The 19,727-nt window shown below is 47.0% G+C and overlaps 1 protein-coding gene across 1 annotated transcript in view; it reads right to left on the bottom strand.

Moving 5' to 3' along the window:
* Positions 1-18,144, bottom strand: part of VAT1L (vesicle amine transport 1 like) — a 152,776-nt gene extending 134,632 nt beyond the window's left edge. The window contains exon 1 of the mRNA XM_036834815.1: positions 17,798-18,144. Within this exon, the coding sequence (XP_036690710.1) occupies positions 17,798-18,024 (227 nt within the window). The 5' untranslated portion in view covers positions 18,025-18,144. The remainder of the gene's footprint in view (positions 1-17,797) is intronic.
* Between the last annotated feature and the right edge of the window lie 1,583 nt (positions 18,145-19,727).

The following is a 19,727-nucleotide window of genomic DNA, read 5'->3' as shown; positions in this document are numbered from 1 at the left end:
CAATTTTCCCAGTTACAAAGAGGGGACTTCTCAACTCATCTGTCACATTGAGCACTTACTGTATCCTGAGCAGACACTTAGTATTGGATATCCAGTTAACAGGGGGCTCAATTTCTCATGGGGAAACAGAATCATGAAAACTGCTCACAATGCGGCGTGATGAGTGGTTTTACAGAAGTGTAGCTAGAGAGCTCGCCCAGTCACCAGGAGATGGGCTCACAGACAAGGTAACCATGGAGTCAAAACAGTGACCCCCGGAAAGGCTTTCCCAAAGAATTGTTAGCTTTGCTGATACCCTCTGCAGTCACCAAAGCTAAATTTAAATCCTTAGCTTTTGCTTTCTGGCTCCTCCTCAAGTGGGTAGCTTCATCTCCCTGAACCTAAGTTTCCTCATCTCAAAAATGGGTTAGTAATACCCTCACCCTTTCGGGGGTTGGTGTGGATAGCACGTGACAGTACGTGTAAAGCAGAGTGCCTCACATACCGTAAGTGCTCAATAAGTGTGAGCTGCTATCATCATCATCACCACCATCACCACCACCACCACCACCACCACCATCATCATCATCAACACACGAAGAAGGTGTCATAGGTCAGGCCCCCTGGGAAGCAGACTCTGAGACTGAGGTTTGCATGTCAGAGGGTTTATAGGGAGTTCTCCAGGGAACACCTGTATGGGGGTGAGGGCAACTGGATTGAGTAGATGGAGAGGTTGAAACACTGATGTAGTAGTAAAAAGGACTCAATTTATCCACGGAAAGTTCTGGAGCTAGGATGGTCCCTCTAGTTATGATGAATCAAGGCAAGGTGACTGAACTTTTTACCCTTGCATCCACTGGTCATAGGATGAGAGCCGCCCCCAGGGAGGGGATCTGATCTTGGGGAAGGATGCTTCCCTCTGCTGAGGGCAATTCCTCAGGAGGGACGCAGCTGCGAACCCTCAGCAGCCATCACTCCCTGTAGCTGGGGGAATGAGCACCTCAGTCCTAAAAGAGGGTTCTGGGTAGTGTGCCCCAGTATCCACTACAAGAGGGGTGTTGTGATCTTCCTTTATTGGGTTTTATTCCCCTACAGGCACAGAGCAGTGGTCACTGATGGTGAGTATTTATGGAGGTGTCCTTTGTACAGTGGTCCCTGAAGAGGAAAGGTCTAGGGGTTCTTATAACCAATGCTGGGAAGGCAGAAAGGAGGATGAGATCTTTAAATTGGGACCCGAAAGAATGAGAGGAAAGGGAAAGGGAAGATTTGTAGAGATCAAAGCGTTAAGGAGGAGACAAACTAAGAAAAAAGAGAAAGGTAAAGGTGGATGAACCATCAAAACACATGCAGGAGTTGATCTTAAATATTCTCATTACAAAAAAGAAATGGTAGCAAAGTGATGGGATGGAGGCAGCTAATAGGACAGTGGTAATCATTCTGCAATTTACAAAAGTTGTACACTTGTGCACTTTAAACTTACACCATGTTAAGTGTCAAGTGTATCTCAATGATGCTGGGGGAAAGAAAAAAAGAGCCTTTTACAGGGTTTAATAGACAATTTTCACTATGAAAAAATATACATGCAAGGTTGGTAAATTGCTTGGGGAAATCCATGAAAAATCGTAGCTTGGGGCTTTCTAGGTGTCTGCAAGAAGGCGGGAATCACAGGATGCTGGAGAAGACCCGGACACCAGGGGGAACATGGTCAAATCCCACGTGGGAAGTCTGGGATTCCCTCTGCTTGGTGAACATCCACAACCCAGCATCCATGGCGGCCTCTCCCAGAGGCTCCTCATGTGAGGCTTTGCTCTGAACAAAAGCAGCCCCGGAAGCTGTGCCCTTCCTCATTCTGCTCTTGTCTCGCTGCTGCAATGTTTATCAAAGCATTGAATTCCCAATCCAAGTCGGGCCAAAGAAGTACACGGGCCAAAGAAGTACACGTTTGAGTCATTCCCTCGTGTTCCCAGAATGGAAGTTTTCGTTTTTGTTTCTTCACTGCAGCTGATAACTTGAAAACATCTAGGACCATAGGCATTGATCTCAGAAAATCTTGCTCCCAATTCTTTTTTTTTCTTTTTCCTTTCTTTTTGGCTTTAAGTACCTATTTTATGATCTCAAGACTATGAAAATAGGCTGATACAAATCTGCTGTGGAAGAATAAACACTCTTTGTCAGAACAAGGAGAACTTTCATGCACATTTCAAATGGCACCTTTCATTGGGGAACAGCCAGAATTGTCCTGGATGGACCTTAGGAGACAGAAGCCACCTGAGCTCTATCAGAAGTTGGAAAGAGTGTGTTATGACAGATGCCGAGAACAATCTAGTGGTTACCCGTGGGGAGAGGCAAGGGGGAGGGGCAAAAAAAGGGTGGGGAATTAAGAGGTAAAAACTACCATGTATAAAATAAATAAGCTACAACCCAGGGAATATAGCCAATAGTTTACAATAACTAGAAATGGAGCATAACTTTAAAAACTTGTGAATGACTATGTTACACACCTGAAACTTGCACAGTACTGTACATCAACTATGCTGTAATAAAAAAGGAATGCAAAAATAACAAAAAAACTATAGAAAAGAGGGAGTAACCTCTGAACAAATAGTTTTGCTTCTGCTGAGATCTTCGTCAGCTAGTGTGTAGACTACTCTTCAAATCCTCAACCAAGAATAAATAACTGAAAACTGACATTCACATTGACTAAATAATTTGAAATGACATGTAAGCGGAAGAGACAGGAGAGAAATTTTCAACTCAAAAATGTTCGACTCCACCACATTTTCCAAACAGACTGTCATGTTTGATGCTAAAACATAGCATGGGATAGAGTTAAGAGCCCGAATTCTAAAATGAACCTCCTGGTTTAAAAATCTGATCCCTCTACTTAAAAACCAACCAACCAACAACAGCAACAAAAACCTCCACAAAAAAACCAGAAAACTTTCTGGTTACAAGTACACCGTTTTCCTTCAGTCCCCAGAGAGAATAAAATATAAAGAAGATAAGAAAAAAAAAAGCGTGTGTTCTGGATGCTCAGACTCCCTTCTCCCCCATCGCTGGCCATGGCTCCTGACAGCGGTCCCCTTCGTGTCTGGCTCCACACGATCCTGCTTACCTTGTTTAACCATTATTTTTAGATATGAAGCATGAAGTTCTCTGACACATCTGATGTTTTTCATAATCTACCGCTTTACTTACTAAGTAAATAATGCTGTTGTTGCCCAGCCCAGATCCCTTTATCTACAACATAGGACCTGAATTGTGAGGGCAATACAGACTGAGCTATAGTGGTACAGGTCTGTTGTTCCTCAGAGACAGGAAATATATTCCGATCATACGTCCACATTAGTATTCAAAACACATCGGTAGTATTTCAAACATGGAACAAAATGACCAAGGAGATACACTGAGAATCTAAATATCAAGAGCCGTTTTCAACAGAAACAGAAAAGCATGGCATGACAAAACAGAAAAGCATGGCATGGTCCAAAACAAGATCTCCTTGATGCCAAGACTGACCCCTTGATTTCTGGACCTGGAGTTATTTATTTACTCTCAGCCTCTCCTGGGGACACAGCAGGTATTTATTCCTAAGAACGTTCTTGAAAAGGTTAAAATCTCTGTGGTCCAGGTTAGATGTTGACGGAGTCATTGACTTCAAACAGGTGCCTGGCAGTGACTGGTTGTGTAGAACATTCAAACTAATTTAATTTAAATTCAACAGACCTTCCATGATTTGGGACTTGGCTCAGGACTAATGCTACAACAGTGACAATGACACCTCTGGTTCCCAAGAGTTCAGAGATCAACGAAATAAATGACTTCACAGTATGACAATTCCCCAACAGGCAGTGGGAGACGGGTCACAACTAGCACAGGGAGGGCTGTTACTAACTCACTTTGCAGGAGTCATGGAGGTTCCACAGCTAAGTGTCACTTAGGCATGGCTGCGCCCTTTGCTTCCATTCTCCCAAGCTCTCCAGCCTCATCCCCCCTCTCCATGAGGGGAGAAAGCATTATGAGACAGTGCAAAGCGCTTACGGCTTGACTTCTCACTGGAGCCCCAGAGGGGCAGGGTTCCCACAGAGAAACAGTCCATTTTTGCTGTAACATGACAGCTGTCTCCTAAGTCATTGCTGCTGATAAAAACTATGCTTCCTAAAACAGTTGTTTCAAGGGGGAAACGAATGAGGTAGACTAGAGCAACATTGTCCAAAGAATATTCTGCAGTGATGGAAATGTTCTGTGTCTGCTCTGTCCAATATGGCAGCCACTAGCCACGTGTGGTTACTGAACACTTGAAGTGTGGCTAGTGTGGGTGAGGAACTGAACTTTTAATTTTACTTAATTAGTATTTAAATTTAATTAGCCTTTATTAGAGAAATGTGAATCAAACCTACCATGAGGTACCACCTCACACCAGTCAGAATGGCCATCATTAAAAAGTCTACAAATAGCAAATGCTGGAGAGGGTGTGGAGAGAAGGGAACCCTCCTACACTGTTGGTGGGAATGTAAATTGGTGCAGCCACTATGGAAAAACAGTATGGAGGTTCCTTAAAAAACTAAAAATAGAACTACCATATGATCCAGCAATCCCACTCCTGGGCATATACCCAGAAAAGATGAAAACTCAAATTCAAAAAGATACACGCACCCCAATGTTCACAGCAGCACTATTTACAACAGCCAAGACATGGAAGCAACCTAAATGTCCGTCAACAGAGGAATAGATAAAGAGGATATGGTATATACATACAATGGAATATCACTCAGCCATAAAAAAGAATGAAATAATGCCATTTGCAGCAACATGGATGGACCTAGAGATTATCATACTAAGTGAAGTAAGTCAGAAAGAGAAAGACAAATACCATATGATATCACTTATATGTGGAATCTAAAATATGACACAAATGAACTTATTAACGAAACAGAAACAGACTCACAGACATAGAGAACAGACTTGTGATTACCAAAGGGGAAAGGGGGTGGGGGAGGGATAAATTAGGAGTTTGGAATTAGCAGATACAAACTACTATATATGAAATAGATAAATAACAAGGGCCTACCGTATAGCTCAGGGAACAATATTCAATATCCTGTAATAAACCATAAAGGAAAAGAATGAAAAATAATATGTATATGTAAAACTGAATCACTTTGCTGTACATCAGAAACTAACACAACGTTGTAAGTCAACTCTACTTCAATAAAAAAAATGAATTAGCCTCAGAAGGAGGCAGTAGCACAGTCACTACCCTGCTGTCTTCCTCATGGACTCTGCGCAATTCCAAAGCAGAGAGTTTGCCTTAAAATCCATTTTTTCCACGTTCTCTGCTTAGCCCAGGGTATATTCTAGCCTTGCCAACGATGATTCCTCCACTGAAGGTGTAAGTAGGAAAATACCGAGGAGTGATTCAAGCTCTTTCCTTCCTTCTGCTAGAGGGAATTATTGGTTGGCAGCCTTGTCGTGTAGCAAGGGGAAAGCTGAGAAGAACAAAGACCTGCTTGATTGATGTGCTTTGGGAAGAGCAAATATTTATCCTGGAGGATAAAAGAATAGATGTGAAAGGTGAGCAAAGATAGATGCAAAAGACCAGAGAGAGCAAGGGCAGGGGCTGAGAATCTGGGAGAGTTTAAAGAGCACAGGGAGAGTCTGGAGGGAGCAGGAGGCATTGAGGGGATCTAAATGGGAAGGGAAGTTTTTCGAGAAGTTTTTCTCCATAGCACGGATGAATCCAGCTTTGGTGTTTTCTAAAGGACTCAACAGAATTTGACAGTGCTTCTCAGTTATATTGGAAACTGGGTTTCTATTCAAGGGTGAATCATGCCAGCTAAATCTAGGATACAAAAGGAAAAAAGAATAGGAAAAGGAACAAAAAATGTTAAAAGAGCAAAAAGAAGAAGTCAAGTATCCCATAAACGCTGTTGGCTGAGGTCAGAGATGTGGACTCAGTGGGTAAGGGGGTGCAAATTGCCTTTGCTATTTATTTCCTACGAAGGAGCAGTCCCAGGGGGCATGGGACGTCTTCTCTGCGGTCAGACAGAAATGTTCTCCAGGATCTGAAAGCAGAAAGGGCTGTCTTTGGGAAGGTGGGCACGTTTTTAGCTGTATTACGCATCCTGGGTTCTGGCTGCAGAAACGTTGAGTCAGAGTTTATTACAAGGTCCCCAGTTGAAACAATTTTATTCAGTTTAGCTGGAGGATACAGAGAATCCAATTATGAAATCATTCAGACCAATCATAGGAACAATGGGTTTAATAGCTCCCCATTAGCTGATTGAACTATGTGTAGCATAGATAAGTGAAAAGCAATTCTTTCTGATCTTAGACAGGGATCTTTTTATTTTTTATTTTTTCAAGTCTGTTACTTGATGGATTGTCTATTTTAAGAAGCAGGTATGTCTGCATTGGGAGGAAGGGGAGGAGGCTTTGTAGAGTGCAGTTTGAAAGTTTCATCAGAGTTTACTGTAGAATTTAGAGTGTCTGAGCCCCACTATGTATCTATTTGGATGAAGAGCAGATAAGCCTTCTGGGGGAAAGAGAAAAACTCATCCTAAGGGTAATCTGAGTTGGAGAACAGAAGCCTAGATGAGGAAGCCTGTGGCAACGGAAGAGGAAGGTTTGACTCTGAATGTGGTGTTTGGTCCAACTCAGATTGCCCTTCAACTTCAGGGGCTTGTGTCTAGGACTGAGCAGTGAAGATTGCCCTTCAACTTCAGGGGCTTGTGTCTAGGACTGAGCAGTGAAGATTGCCCTTCAACTTCAGGGGCTTGTGTCTAGGACTGAGCAGTGAAGAGGGGGAGTGAAGTTTGATTTCAGCAAACCCTGGCTGAAATCCCAGCTCTCTTTGTCTTATGAGATGTGTGATCTTTAGCAAGTTCCCTTATTTCTCTGATCCTTTCCCTTCATCTGGAAAATGTTTGGTATCATAGAAATTTCTAAAGGACCTTTAATATGGTGCCCATGGCACACAGAAATCACTCAGTAAAGGTCATTATGATAATAATGATGATAAATAATTAATGACAAGAGTGTCATTAGCTCCAAACAGGAGGAGGATTAATACAGAAGGTAGCATATGCTGCTTTATAACCTGTATTGGGTGGAAAGGGGACCACAGCCTAAGCAGAGGGCCAGGCTCCACCTGGGATGGAGAAGAAATGGGGAAACATGCTGGGTGGCTTTGGACTCTGGGGAGGAGCAGCACAGAGCAGCAGGAGAGGGTCACAATCAATGGGGAGCCAGAACTGTGTTTCTGAGCATCCAAGCTACACCCCCTAAGAAACCCTTGCAACTCTCTGGGAGGTGTTGAAGGTGGGGGGCCTGATACCTACAAAGGAAGGTAGGAACAGAGTCATGGACATACTGGGGTTTTTTTGTTTTTTTGTTTTTAATTTAATTTATTTATTTTTGGCTGCATTGGGTCTTCGTTGCTGCTCACAGGTTTTCTCTACTTGCGGCAAGTGGGGTCTACTCTTCGTTGCGCTGCGCAGGCTTCTCATTGCAGCGGCTTCTCTTGTTGCGGAGCATGGGCTCTAGGCGTGCAGGCTTCTGTAGTTGTGGCTCGTGGGCTCCAGAGTGCAGGCTCAGTAGCTGTGGCACACGGGCTTAGTTGCTCCGCGGCATGTGGGATCTTCCCGGACCAGGGCTTGAACCCGTTTCCCCTGCATTGGCAGGTGGATTCTTAACCACTGTGCCACCAGGGAAGCCCAACATACTGTTTTAAAAGGGGCTTTTGGGCTTCCCTGGTGGCGCAGTGGTTGAGAGTCTGCCTGCCAATGCAGGGGACACGGGTTCGAGCCCTGGTCTGGGAAGATCCCACATGCCGCGGAGCGGCTGGGCCCGTGAGCCACAATTGCTGAGCCTGCGCGTCTGGAGCCTGTGCTCCGCAACAAGAGAGGCCGCGATAATGAGAGGCCCGCGCACCGCGATGAAGAGTGGCCCCCGCTTGCCACAACTGGAGAGAGCCCTCGCACAGAAGCGAGGACCCAACACAGCCATAAATAAATAAATTAACAAAATAAATAAACCCAAAGTTTAAAAAAAAAAAAAAAAAAGGGGGCTTTTTTTTTTCCCAATAGCTTGAAATATTTATTCATTTACTTTCCAGTTTTATTGAGCTGTAATTGACACACTGTATTAATTTAAGGTGTACAACATGATTTGATGTGTGTGTATCTTACACAAGGATTACCACCATATGTTTAGTTTAGTGAAATATTGTTTGAACACCCAGGCTGGCAGGGCCTGGCGTCCCCAGGTGTACAAGCATCGCAGGAACACTTGAGTTCAAGTGCTCTTGGAATAACCATCATCAGAAGCAGCACACCGGGTTCTCTCCGAGAGCCCTAGCCTCCGGTCCCCGATGGAGCCGCATGGCAATACGGAGGAAATTATAGAGCATCTTGAGAAGTCAGAGGCCCGCATTTCCCAGCCTCAGGAAAGTAGTTATTAGAGGGTTCAAAAAGTGATCTCTAGGGGCTTCCCTGGTGGTGCAATGGTTGAGAATCCGCCTGCCAATGCAGGGGACACGGGTTCGAGCTCTGATCCGGGAAGATCCCACATGCCGCGGAGCAACTAAGCCCGTGCACCACAACTACCGAGCCCGTGTGCCACAACTACTGAAGCCCGCACACCTAGAGCCCGTGCTCCGCCACAAGAGAAGCCACCGCAGTGAGAAGCCCACACACCACAACGAAGAGTAGCCCCTGCTCACCGCAACTAGAGAGAGCCCGTGTGCAGCAGTGAAGACCCAACGTAGCCAAAAATAAATAAATAAATTTTTTTTAAAAAGTGATCTCTAGTTTCAAGAGAACAGACTGTGTCAAGAAGTAAAACTCTCCAAAACATAGCTCCTTTGGTATTCTTTCAAGTCCCCACTCAAAGACCTGCGTGCTGGAGAGATGTAGACTTTTGTCAGAGAAAGCTGAGATGGCAGAGGGGAGGCTGAAGGCACACTAGCGTGGACGGGCCACTGTTTGTGTTAGGAACGTCACATTTACAAGTGACACTGCCGCTTCTGCCAAAATGTACACTAACAATTTGGGGAAAGTCGGTAACATTGGGCTGGCCAAAAAGTTTGTTTGGGCTTTGCCATAAGATGATACGGAAAAACTCGAACGAACTTTTTGGCCAACCCAATATACTCACTCATTCCCCCAAACACTGATTGAGCACCTACTGTTACCCAAGCCCCAGGCTTGGTGTTCGTCACTTAAATGAGAACAGAGAGAGTTTCTGGAATGTCCAAGATGACCAGAGATTTAAAAGATGATGGGCCTCAAAGTTGACAATATTATATATGTTATTTAATACGACTCAGTAACTTGGTGCTGAGAGATGTAAAGTCCCAAGACAGGGAATGGAGCTTCCTTCTCCAGCCCCCTGCCTGATTCTTCACTTTTCCTGGGTGAAGAAGCCTCTCCTGTCCCCCATGATGACTGCCGTTTTGATCAGTCCAGTGTGTGTCTTACCTGCGCCGTCTGATAACTGCCCTCCGTTCCATTTAGAGTATCTACCCCACCCCCACCCCGAACACACACACACACACACACACACACACGCTTCATGAGCTCCTGGTGGGGCTGTCAATCACGAGGCTCCATTCTTCTAGGTCAGAATAGGACAGAATGGGGCACAAATGTGGCCAATCACAGCACCTCACTCCCTTGGGCCAAACAGAGAGAGGGACATCCAGGGGCTGGGATGTGTGTGATTCATGAAGGGCCAATCAGATTCCTTCCTTGATATATGAAAATTGGGAGAACAAAGTTCTCTTTGCATTGGGGCTTGCTAAACTTGCAGAAGGCAGCTGGGGCGAAAGGCCGCCATCTTTCCAAGTCTCAAGAAGGCAGCTCATTGCAGTAGGAGCACATGAAGCTAACAGATGAGGAGAGAGAAGATAAAAGATGGAAGGGTCAGGAAAGGGGAGAGCCTAGAAGTCCAGGGACAAGTTCATCATGACAGTCACCAAGGCTGAAATGAAGGAAAGAGAGGTCAGAGCAAAAGTGACTGGTCTTCTTTTTGAAGATCCCTAAGCTTGGCCCAGCTTCTGGAACACAGTAGGAGCACGATACATTTTGGTTCCATTTCCTCTCTTGCTCCTTCAGGAATTCATCTGGATCTTCTTGTTTACGTCATGCCATGGTGGCACATTCTGTCCAGGCTACTTTTGATGTTAGGGTCTTGTACCCTTTGGGGAAGACATGTGGAATCTGAATAGGGACTCCATTCAGAAAACTTTATGACACATGGAGGGACTTTCTAATGTCCTATTTTTTTGCATCTCCTCCTTACCACACCATTAATATATATTAAACATACACTGTACGACAAGGACTTCATTCATTCAACAAATATTAAATATACCAACATCATTGCTAAATACTTTAGACATGATCTCTCTTTTGATCCTGACACACACAAAATTATCCCATAAGGACTATAATTATACTCATATTACAGATAAGCAAACTGAGGTTTCAAATGAGTAAGTCATTTTCCCAAGTTTATAGAGATTGCTAAAATGATCAGATTCAGGACTTGAATCCACATCTGTTTCACTTCAAACATTAACTCTTTTATAACCAAAAGCATCCTGCCTCCCATCCAGTTTGGGTGTTTAGTCAGTGCCAGCCCAAGAAATGAATCATTATCATTCTTTTCACAGAAGATAATTACCCTGCAATGGGCTCTGGGGACTACAGGTGTTTGGAGAAGTCAGGAGTAAGAGGACCCAGTGCTTTAACTTGCCAAGGGGGTTCTGTTTGGGGAACCACTGACTCGCATGTTTCTGCCCCCAGGACAGTGCTGGGGAAGAGGCTTAGGCTGAGGGATCAAGGGTCACTGACGGAAGGAGATTGAGGACAGAAGCTCACTGCAGGCTGTCATCAAGAAAATATCACATTTAAAGGTGAAACAGCCCCTTTCACTGGAGCATCTATTTTGTCTCTTGGGCCTTCAAACATTACATTTACTCATTTTAATACCATGGCTCCAACCGTTGTTCTGTGTGAGATCACACACAGAGGAATCAAACTAATTTGAGATTATACGCCCACTGCCCTTTCCTAGGAAGAGCGTCTTCTTGTTTCTAATTAAACGTTTTCTTCTATGACAAATGCCAAGATGCCAAAAAAGATCCCTATGAAGAATAAGAAGTGGCAGGAACTTGGGGTCACGGAGGCGCTATTCCCCAAGTCTGGGTGAACTTTGTTGTTGGTGCTGAATGTCAGTGATTTGCCCAAAGGTCATGGGATTTTGGGTTCTTCTGGATGAGTGTGAACCAAACTCCAGAGGCTGGGCTGTTTTGCACACCCACCTATCAGAGAAATCCGTGCTGCTACCCCCAAATGAGTGTGTGCAGAGCTGGTGTTAGGGTAGCAGTACGTCAGTCCAAATCCATTCCCAACCCTGGGCATAAGACTCAAAAGCCAGCACCCTACTCCCTGCTGCCCACGTAGTTTGGTGGGAGATTATCAGGACAGGGAATGGGAGGATGGGGTCATGTCCCAGTTCTGTCTTCTGCAGCCCCGGTAACAGAGGAAGGAAAATAACTTTTACTGAGTGCCCACTATGTGCAAGGAGCAGTGAGGACTTTCACAGCCTCTCAGCCAGTCTTCATAACAATACCAAAAAGAGGGTGTTATTACCAACGTGAGGATACGGACAAGGTGAAAGTGCTGTCTGCCTGCCATCACACAGCCATGGTGAGGAAGGGTTAGGGTAAGAACTCAGATCTGTTGTAGCTTCTCACTCTTTCCGCTTCATCTCTGAGTCCCTTTTTCTTAGCAAGTAAAGGTGATAAACTCATGGGTGAGCAGCAGATGAAAAATGGCAAGGATGATAGGCTTTATTGCTGCAAAGATGCTGCCGGTGGAGGGTAGAGTGAGCTGGAGTATCAGTCATCACTCCCTTTGCCCATCATGAGCCACTGCCATTGGCTTCTGTCTAATTAAGATCAGGCTGCTGTTTATGGGAACCTGCTCTATGTTGGATGTCCTATAAGATGTTCTACATTTCCTTTTTGAGTGAAATAGAAGAAACACTGATTCTGGGCTTCCTTTCTTCCTCGAATTGCTGGGGAGACAGGAAGTCCATTCCATTATTGGATCAAGAGCACACATTGTCACCATCACCAGCCCTCGCCAGGGAGGACCCAGATAATGGGAAAACGCAAACTTCGTTGAATAAGAAAGACCCCAGAAGCAGCATCTCTGCCTTCTCGTCACCAAACGGGGCTCAGTGTGACTCAGCAGAGCCATCCTTTCCTATCAAATCCTCGTGGCCCCATCCAACACAGAGCGACTCAGAACACTTTATTCCAGTCTCTGTGCCACAGTGGCTCCGGGCTCGGGTCTTGAGACCCTCCAAGCAATTTCTCAGTTTTACAAACATCTGTGTCACTTAACCTCGTACACTCCATTTGTTTATTTGAATAAACTCAGGGAAGATCATATTGGCCATATTTCATTGGATTGGCCTTGTCAGGGACACTTTAATGCTGTGTTGTTTGGGGACATCCTGCACTCAAGTTGCCAATGTAGCCATAGCCCAGTGGAGGCCACAGGGGCAGAGGAAGGAACTCAGTGTCTTGAGTGATGATTATATCGAATCAGCACGGGTATTCTGGGTCAACAGCCATAGCAATGTGATCCTAGGTGGATCCCAAAAGCATCCCAGACCACAGAAATGGACAGAAAGTGAATGTGGTTCAGAAGCACAATGGCCACTTTGGGAGACGAGATGGCACCATGCAATTTTGAGTCTTATTAGCTATACTTCAAATCAGTCAAATGCATCCATGGTTCTTTCTCTGTATTTCCGATTCCGGTCTTTGTGTCTGTCTGGCTCTCTCTGTGTCTTGGTCTTTCATTGTCTCTCTGTCCATTGTGCCTTTGTCACTGTGTCTCTCTGATAATCAGACTCCCACATGTAAAGAGTCCAGGAACAAGACAGACTTGGATTTTTATACTGCTCATCCACTTAACAGTTTGTGATCTTAACTTGTCTCCGAATGTCAGTTTCCCCATTATTAAAATGGAGATCGTAACATTGACCTTGCTGAGTTGCCATTAGGATAAAATGAAACAAAGATTGTATAGCAGGCAGTTCAGTTGCTGGCTCCTAACAAGTGCCCAATAGATATGAGTTCCCTCCCCATCTCCAGTGCACTTTACCCTCATGATATATTAGGATCCTACCAATCTGTTGGCTTTCCTCTAGCGTGGCCTGCCCTCGGCCCATTTTCAGATCAGCCAATGGAGCCATTGGCTGATGGCTGCAACTATTTTTCATCCAGTTGGTCTCACTCCAGCAGTTTCATGTGGCCTCTTGCTGTAAATCAGTCTGGGAAAATAAATGTCCCCAGTCCATTAGTGCCTTTCCACCACAAGCCAATTTGAGCCACAAAACAGACCAGCTTCTTAATGGCCACTTAAATACATTCCTGCAGCCCAGTCTGGAGACCCTCAGCCTCAAATCCCACCAGCTCCTGTGCAAAAGAACCTCCACTGTTACAAGACTGCTGGCAGCAAAGGCATAGATCGGACCCTTAACACCTGCGGGGGGCAGGGCGGGGGAGACCACAAACCCTGGTTTGCCTAGAACGGTTCCAGTTTGTCCTTGCTATCCCAGAGTAATTATTAGCAGTGTCCCTTTCACTCTCCAAAGAGTGCTGGTCTGAATGATAGACTATAAAAGGTATCTATGGAAACCAAGAATAATAGTTTATAGTAATAATAATAATGTCTAGCATTCATTGATCACTTGCTCTGTGCCACGCATCACCATAAAGGTCCTGATGCACCGTGGGCTCAGTGTGACTCAGCAGAAACCCCCTTACAGCACTCTGAAGGGAGGTGCTGTTATTATCTCCATTTTATAGAGCAGGAAGCTGAAGTTTAGAGCAGTGGACGACACGGTCAAGGTCAGCCAGTGTAGAGGGCGCTGGCTGTGCCTCACTCAGATCCCTTTTACTGGGCGGTGCACCCATCCTCCGGCTGCTGGGAGAGCTGGCTGCTCAGGGGTCAGGGCAGTCCCCGTCCCCTCTTCCATGGGGAACAGAGGCTCCACGTCCCCACGTGGAAAGCAGCCCAGAGCCCAGAACTGACTGATGACAGGGGCTGGGGGGTGTGGGGGCCAGAAGGCTTCCCCCATTGCTACGAGGTCAGATTGACTCTATGGTACAACTCATGCTCCAGAACCCCTGGTGGGATCCAGCTGAGACCCAGCTCTTGCTTGGCTACTTCCCCAGCCCCATCCTGCTTCCCTTGCTCCCAGTCTCCCGAGAGCACCTCTTACATCAACCACTTCAAAAAGCATCCCTGTCCCAGGCTCTGCCTCCAGGGGACCAGTCCTAGGATAGCCAGTTAGCAGGTGGCTGAGCTGGGACTCATGTCTAGGAAGGTCTCACTCTTCATCCCTAAGCAGATGTGATATAACACTGCCTATATTATACACCTCCAAGTCATCAAGTCTCCAGGAAAAATGTCATACAGGCATAGATATGACAACAGTCACAACAACTACTGTTTACTTAGTGCCAACTTTGGGCCTCTTTCCTGCATCTGATCCTCTCAACACCATGAAGTTCATCTTAGTATCCCCATTTTGCAGTAGAGGCACAAAAATCATGGAGAAGTTAAGAGAGATGCTCACCGTGGTTACACGGATACATCTTTCTCCAAAGGCCAGGCGCTTTTTCCCTTCGGCCAGTTAAATCGCTTGCTGTGTAAATTGTTCACTGAATGGTAGATGAAACAGATTCCCCATTAAAGTTGATGCTCTGGCAACAATTTAGATGGAAGATTGGGCTATCCCTCCCACCCTGCACACCCTGCAGTGGTTCTTTCTGAGCAGTGTTTGACCATCAAGCCTCCACTTTGGGGGGAAAGCCGTATTACTCTGGGAATGGCCAGAGAATGTTTCCTTAAGCCAGACATAAACAGATCAAAGGAGCCATATTCACTGAAGAAAGGAAAGAAAGCCAGCTTATGTGCCAAAGGTCCAGAGAAGTAAATTACATATCTTGTGGCTTTTCCACAGAGGGAGACAAAATAGAATAAAAGGAAAACAGCAGAGCTTTAAGGAGAAACAAACCAGGATTCAAATCCTATCTCTACCACCTGTGTGATGTTTTAGCAAATTACTGAACATCTCCAAGCCTCAGTTTGCTCTAACCGTAATACCTACTGCGTTAGACCACAGACGAGAGGGGTAAATGAGATAAAATATGTATTTCCCCCTGCCTCTTCTCTTCCATTTCCATAAAATTTATACAGTAACCAACTTGGACCCTCATTCCAGGTCTGAATACTACTAGTTCAGATAAACTATGCTTTATTCTCTAGCAAAAAGCATATCCTATTTGATGATAAAAGGTTTACATTAAAAATAGAGAAGGAGAGAGAGAGAGAGGGAGAACAGATAAGAGGGAAACCTTCATCCAGGAGGCGATCAGCTGATTCATAAAACTACAGAATGAGTCATCCTGGCTCCCAAGGCTAAACTTACAATCAATGGGCATCTTTGGCCAGCCAATCCTAACCTAGTGGAGAAAGAAGGGCCCAGCGGGCAGTACTCACAAACCCATTCTAGTCGCCCCTTGCAAAACCGATTATCTCTGCTTCCAGCTTCGGGGAATGAAAATCAATCTGGGCCTTTGCAATACTGTATTCCAAATCCGCCCCCTCACCCCCCATGGCTGGCTAGCTTTCTGAACAACTGGGGTGGGGGATCTGCAGTGATTCCATTGTGTGTGTGTGTGTGTGTGTGTGTACACGGCTCCAGTGAAGAACAGGCTTCAGTGTCTGGCTTTGAAAATCAATCTCCCGGCCTTCATCTTGACATTTATTATTTCCAAACGCTTCAGATCCTCTCAGCATTTGTGCAGTAAGCAAAAGGCTGGAGAACCCAGACCTATTTGCCCTGCAGATGACAATCTTTTCTCTTAAAAAGTAGCTTCAACATTTTCACTCTCTGAAAATACACTCTGACGAAGAGTCCTAGAACCCGGTCCTCAATTTGAATGGAGGGTCATAAATTACACACACACACACAGTATTTTTGATGGGTGGTTTAGGAAGGAGAATTATCAATACACAGTTTTAATGTTACTAGATAGACCTTCTTCCACCAGCAAGTGAAGAAAAATAATGACTCAACAATCCCCCTCCAGGCGTCTTTCCTCCATCCATTCATCCATCAGTAACTTAGTCATTCAGCAAGAGCTTATTCAGGATATCCTGGGTGTCAAGCTCTGCGCTGGGCACTGGGAATTGATTGGTGAGCAGGGCAGAGGTAGGCTCTGCCTTCCGGGATCAGCCAGCTTGGTTCAGCAAGAGTTGACAGAATAGAACCGTATAGGATCCCCCAGCTGGCCGATGCCTTGTCCCCTGCCCTGAACTTCCCAGGGAGAGGCCCCCGTGTTTAGAGTCAAGCATGACCAGCCCCGTACGTGATGCGTGAGCCAGGGAGCAGCGACCACCTCTCTCCAGCCTCCTCCCAGTCTGGCGAAGGAAACCCGCGTCTGCTCTCAAAGCGGCAGAGGGGAGGGGAAGCTCCTTTGCCTTTTTCTTGCCTCCAGATTGTTCCCAGATTCTGAGTTTGGGGGTCTAACCTGGGAACCGGTGAGCTGGCTTCGGCTTTTAGGGAGCAGTGTCTGTTGGGGGCTTTAAAAAACCGCGATGGGAAGGGGTGGGCCCATCTCACTGTGCTAACAGCAACTTACCCTGAAAAGCCTCCCATGCCGCTGCATGGACAAGTCAAGAGTGGTGGTCCAGTGAGCCCTCTGGGTGAGCCCTCCCTCCCCAGAATTCCAAGGAAATGACCATATAGTAACAGCACAAGAGAGGCTTAGACACTCCAGGAGGAATCCCAACCGGCTCGGGGGGGGGGCGGGGGGAGGGGGAGGGGAGGAGGGAGGCGGCAGTCTGAAGTTCCCCGGGGAGGAGTGGGGAATAGAAGGGCACTCAGATTGCTGAGCTCCTCCTGAGATGGCAGCAGGAGTTAGGAGAAGATTCAGTTGTTTTGTTTGTGTTTTTCCTCTTCAGAGAAACACAGAAGATGCTTGTGGGGAAAGAGGGGGGATGAAGTAGCAGTCTTGGCCTCACCCCTCACGGGGCTTAGATGCTGGGTACCTAGGATGCTTCCCAGTCCCTTTCCCCATATCAGACCACAAGGACGGGAGTGCAGCGGTGAGGAGGAAGGACGCATTTCCCCAGCCCCGCACTTCGTCCCCAGCCCCACCAGGACAATAGCATAGAGGCTGAAAAGATCCAATATCAAATCCTGGCCATGCCACTTAGTGGCGGCCGAATGATCTTGGGCAAATCACTCTCCGAGCCCTGGTTGCCGCACCTGTAATGGGGGACAATGATGGTACCTAACTCACTGGGTCCCAGGAAGTATTAAATAAGATCGCAGACATAAAACTCTAAAAAACGATAGCTCGTACACAGTAAGCCGACGGTTATTTTTTAAGCATGTTATCGTCAAACCCCCTCTCCTGGCAGCTTAGCTGTAACCCCACGGAGAGCTCCCGCGGCGCAGTCTTCCAGACCCTGAGCGCGGGGCGCCACATCGACCCTTCCCCTCTCACAGGCTCCTCCGGTCACCCCGAGATCCGGCCTGGGGAGGGCGAGGGCCGCCTCTCAGCACTCTCCCCAGCATCCGCTGGCCCAGGGCCTCGGGGAGGCTCTGAGACCCGGGTGAGGGCGCGGAGGGGGGGTGTCCACGGAGGCTCTCCCCCCACCTGCTCCCCGGAGCGCTGAGCGCGCAAAGAGAGAAAAAGAGAAAGGCGCGGATACTGGACCAGGCTTTGACGCGGATCTTGAGCTCGCCGTCCTGCGGCTCGGGCATGGCCTTCCTGGTGACCCGCAGCTTGTTGAGCCCCCCGAAGCCGGCCAGCACCACGGCGCGCATCTCCTGGGCGTCCCCGAGGCGGTGAGAGCCGCCGCCGCCCTCCGCCGGCTCCTTGACTGCCTCCTTCTCGATCATTTGCTCCGTCTCCTCCGCCTTCTCCACGCCTTCCTTGGCCATGGCGAGCGCGGGCGCGGGGCGCACGGGCTGCAGCGGCTGAGGCGCGGGGGGCTCGGGGCTCCTCTCCCGCGGGTTCCTCCTGTTGAATGTGGGATGCTCAGCGGTGCAATGGCTGCAGCCTCTGCGAGCAGCGCCGCGGTCCACAGCCTCCGCCGTAATCCTCCCAAGAGCCGCGCCCCCGTCCGCCCCACCTCGCTCCCCACCGCTCTTCCCTGCCCGATCAAAGCCTCAACTCCAGTTTCTCAACCAGTGTCAAATCAAGCTCTTGATCGTAGACCCAGAGTCCAGATTTGCCCCAAACTCGTGAATTTAACATGAAGAGAGGACGCCTTGTTCTCCGCTGTGGGCGCAATACTTCATTATATACGGCGCAGGCTGGGCTCCTTGAAATGGACAGAGATGAATGTCTGGGTCTGGAGGATGCCTCCCCGCCCCAAGGTTGCTTCCTCTCCCACCGACATGCGGGGGCGGGCGGGATAGACTGGAAATGGTGCTTTTTCCCAAACCATCAGTCCCAGCTAGAAGAGAGGAGAGGTTCTGGAAGCTGGAAACTAGAAATCCCTCTCGCTGCCCCGAGGAGTCCAAATCCAGGGTCTTCGCACTCAGGACCTCCAGGGTTATCGCGGATGCTCCTTACAGCATCGCCAGGAGCATCTTCTGATGGCTAATGCTCACTACCCGCACCATTTGGGGCCGTTAAAGAGGCTCCAAAAAGAAATCAGTACCAGAAAGCGGTCCTGTTCTTGATTTGACCTCCCCCCACCCCCGAGAAGATCAGATCAGTGTGCACCCCTCCGCAACACAGTCGTGTACACACACACACACACACACACACACACACACACACACAAGTGCGCGCGCGTGCAGCAATAACTGGCTTTTTGTCTTTTGTTATCGAGGCCTTTGAAAAAGAGCTCACGGGAAAATCTTAGATTTTTTTTTTTTTAAGGAAAAAAGATGGGGGATTGCCTTACGGCAGTTTAAGGAAAGGTGCAGTTGAGGAGTGATAGGTGTATATTCTAGTTACAGTGCAACCACAGCCAGCCTTGGGCTCTTGGATGACTCATTCAGTCTTTCAAGCCTCAGCTTCCTCATCCATAAAATGGGTACATTAATTTTGTTTATTTGCATTGTGCTAAATGCTGGGCTGAACATGACTTTCCATAACTCATGGTCCTTACCTTTGAGGAGCTCATTCTCAGAGTGTGAGGCAGGGAGGACACAGTCAACAAATCGACAGGACACAATGAATAGTGTCAGTGCCTCTTCTCCCTCGGCCTCTCTGCTTTAATGCCCTGGCCTTCTATTCCTCAAAAAGAGTATTAGGTTCCCTCCTACCCGCTGTTGTCCCCAAGCCTGGAATGTATGTCCCACCTCCTTGTGTTAATTCTTACTTCACTCTCAACTGAAACACCCATTCCTAGTGAGAAGTTCCCCAACCCCAGGGTATGTTGGCTGTCCTGTATGGTAAACTCTCATGACAGTTTGTAACACACTTTTATATGATTACCTGTTAATGTCTTTCCCTTTTCCAGCTGTGGTCTTCATGTGAGCAGGAGCTATTTCTGCATTTATCCAGCATGGTTTCCCTGGGAGGTTAACACATGATTGGTACATAGTAGAATATACTCAGAAAAATGCTTGTTGAATGAATGAATGAGTTTGTGAATGCAGATGCTACCGTGGGAACCCAGAGGAGGGTA

This window comes from Balaenoptera musculus, chromosome 19, assembly GCF_009873245.2.
Source record: "Balaenoptera musculus isolate JJ_BM4_2016_0621 chromosome 19, mBalMus1.pri.v3, whole genome shotgun sequence".
NCBI classification, from domain to species: domain Eukaryota; kingdom Metazoa; phylum Chordata; class Mammalia; order Artiodactyla; family Balaenopteridae; genus Balaenoptera; species Balaenoptera musculus.
This window is presented reverse-complemented; position numbering and strand designations above follow the sequence as displayed.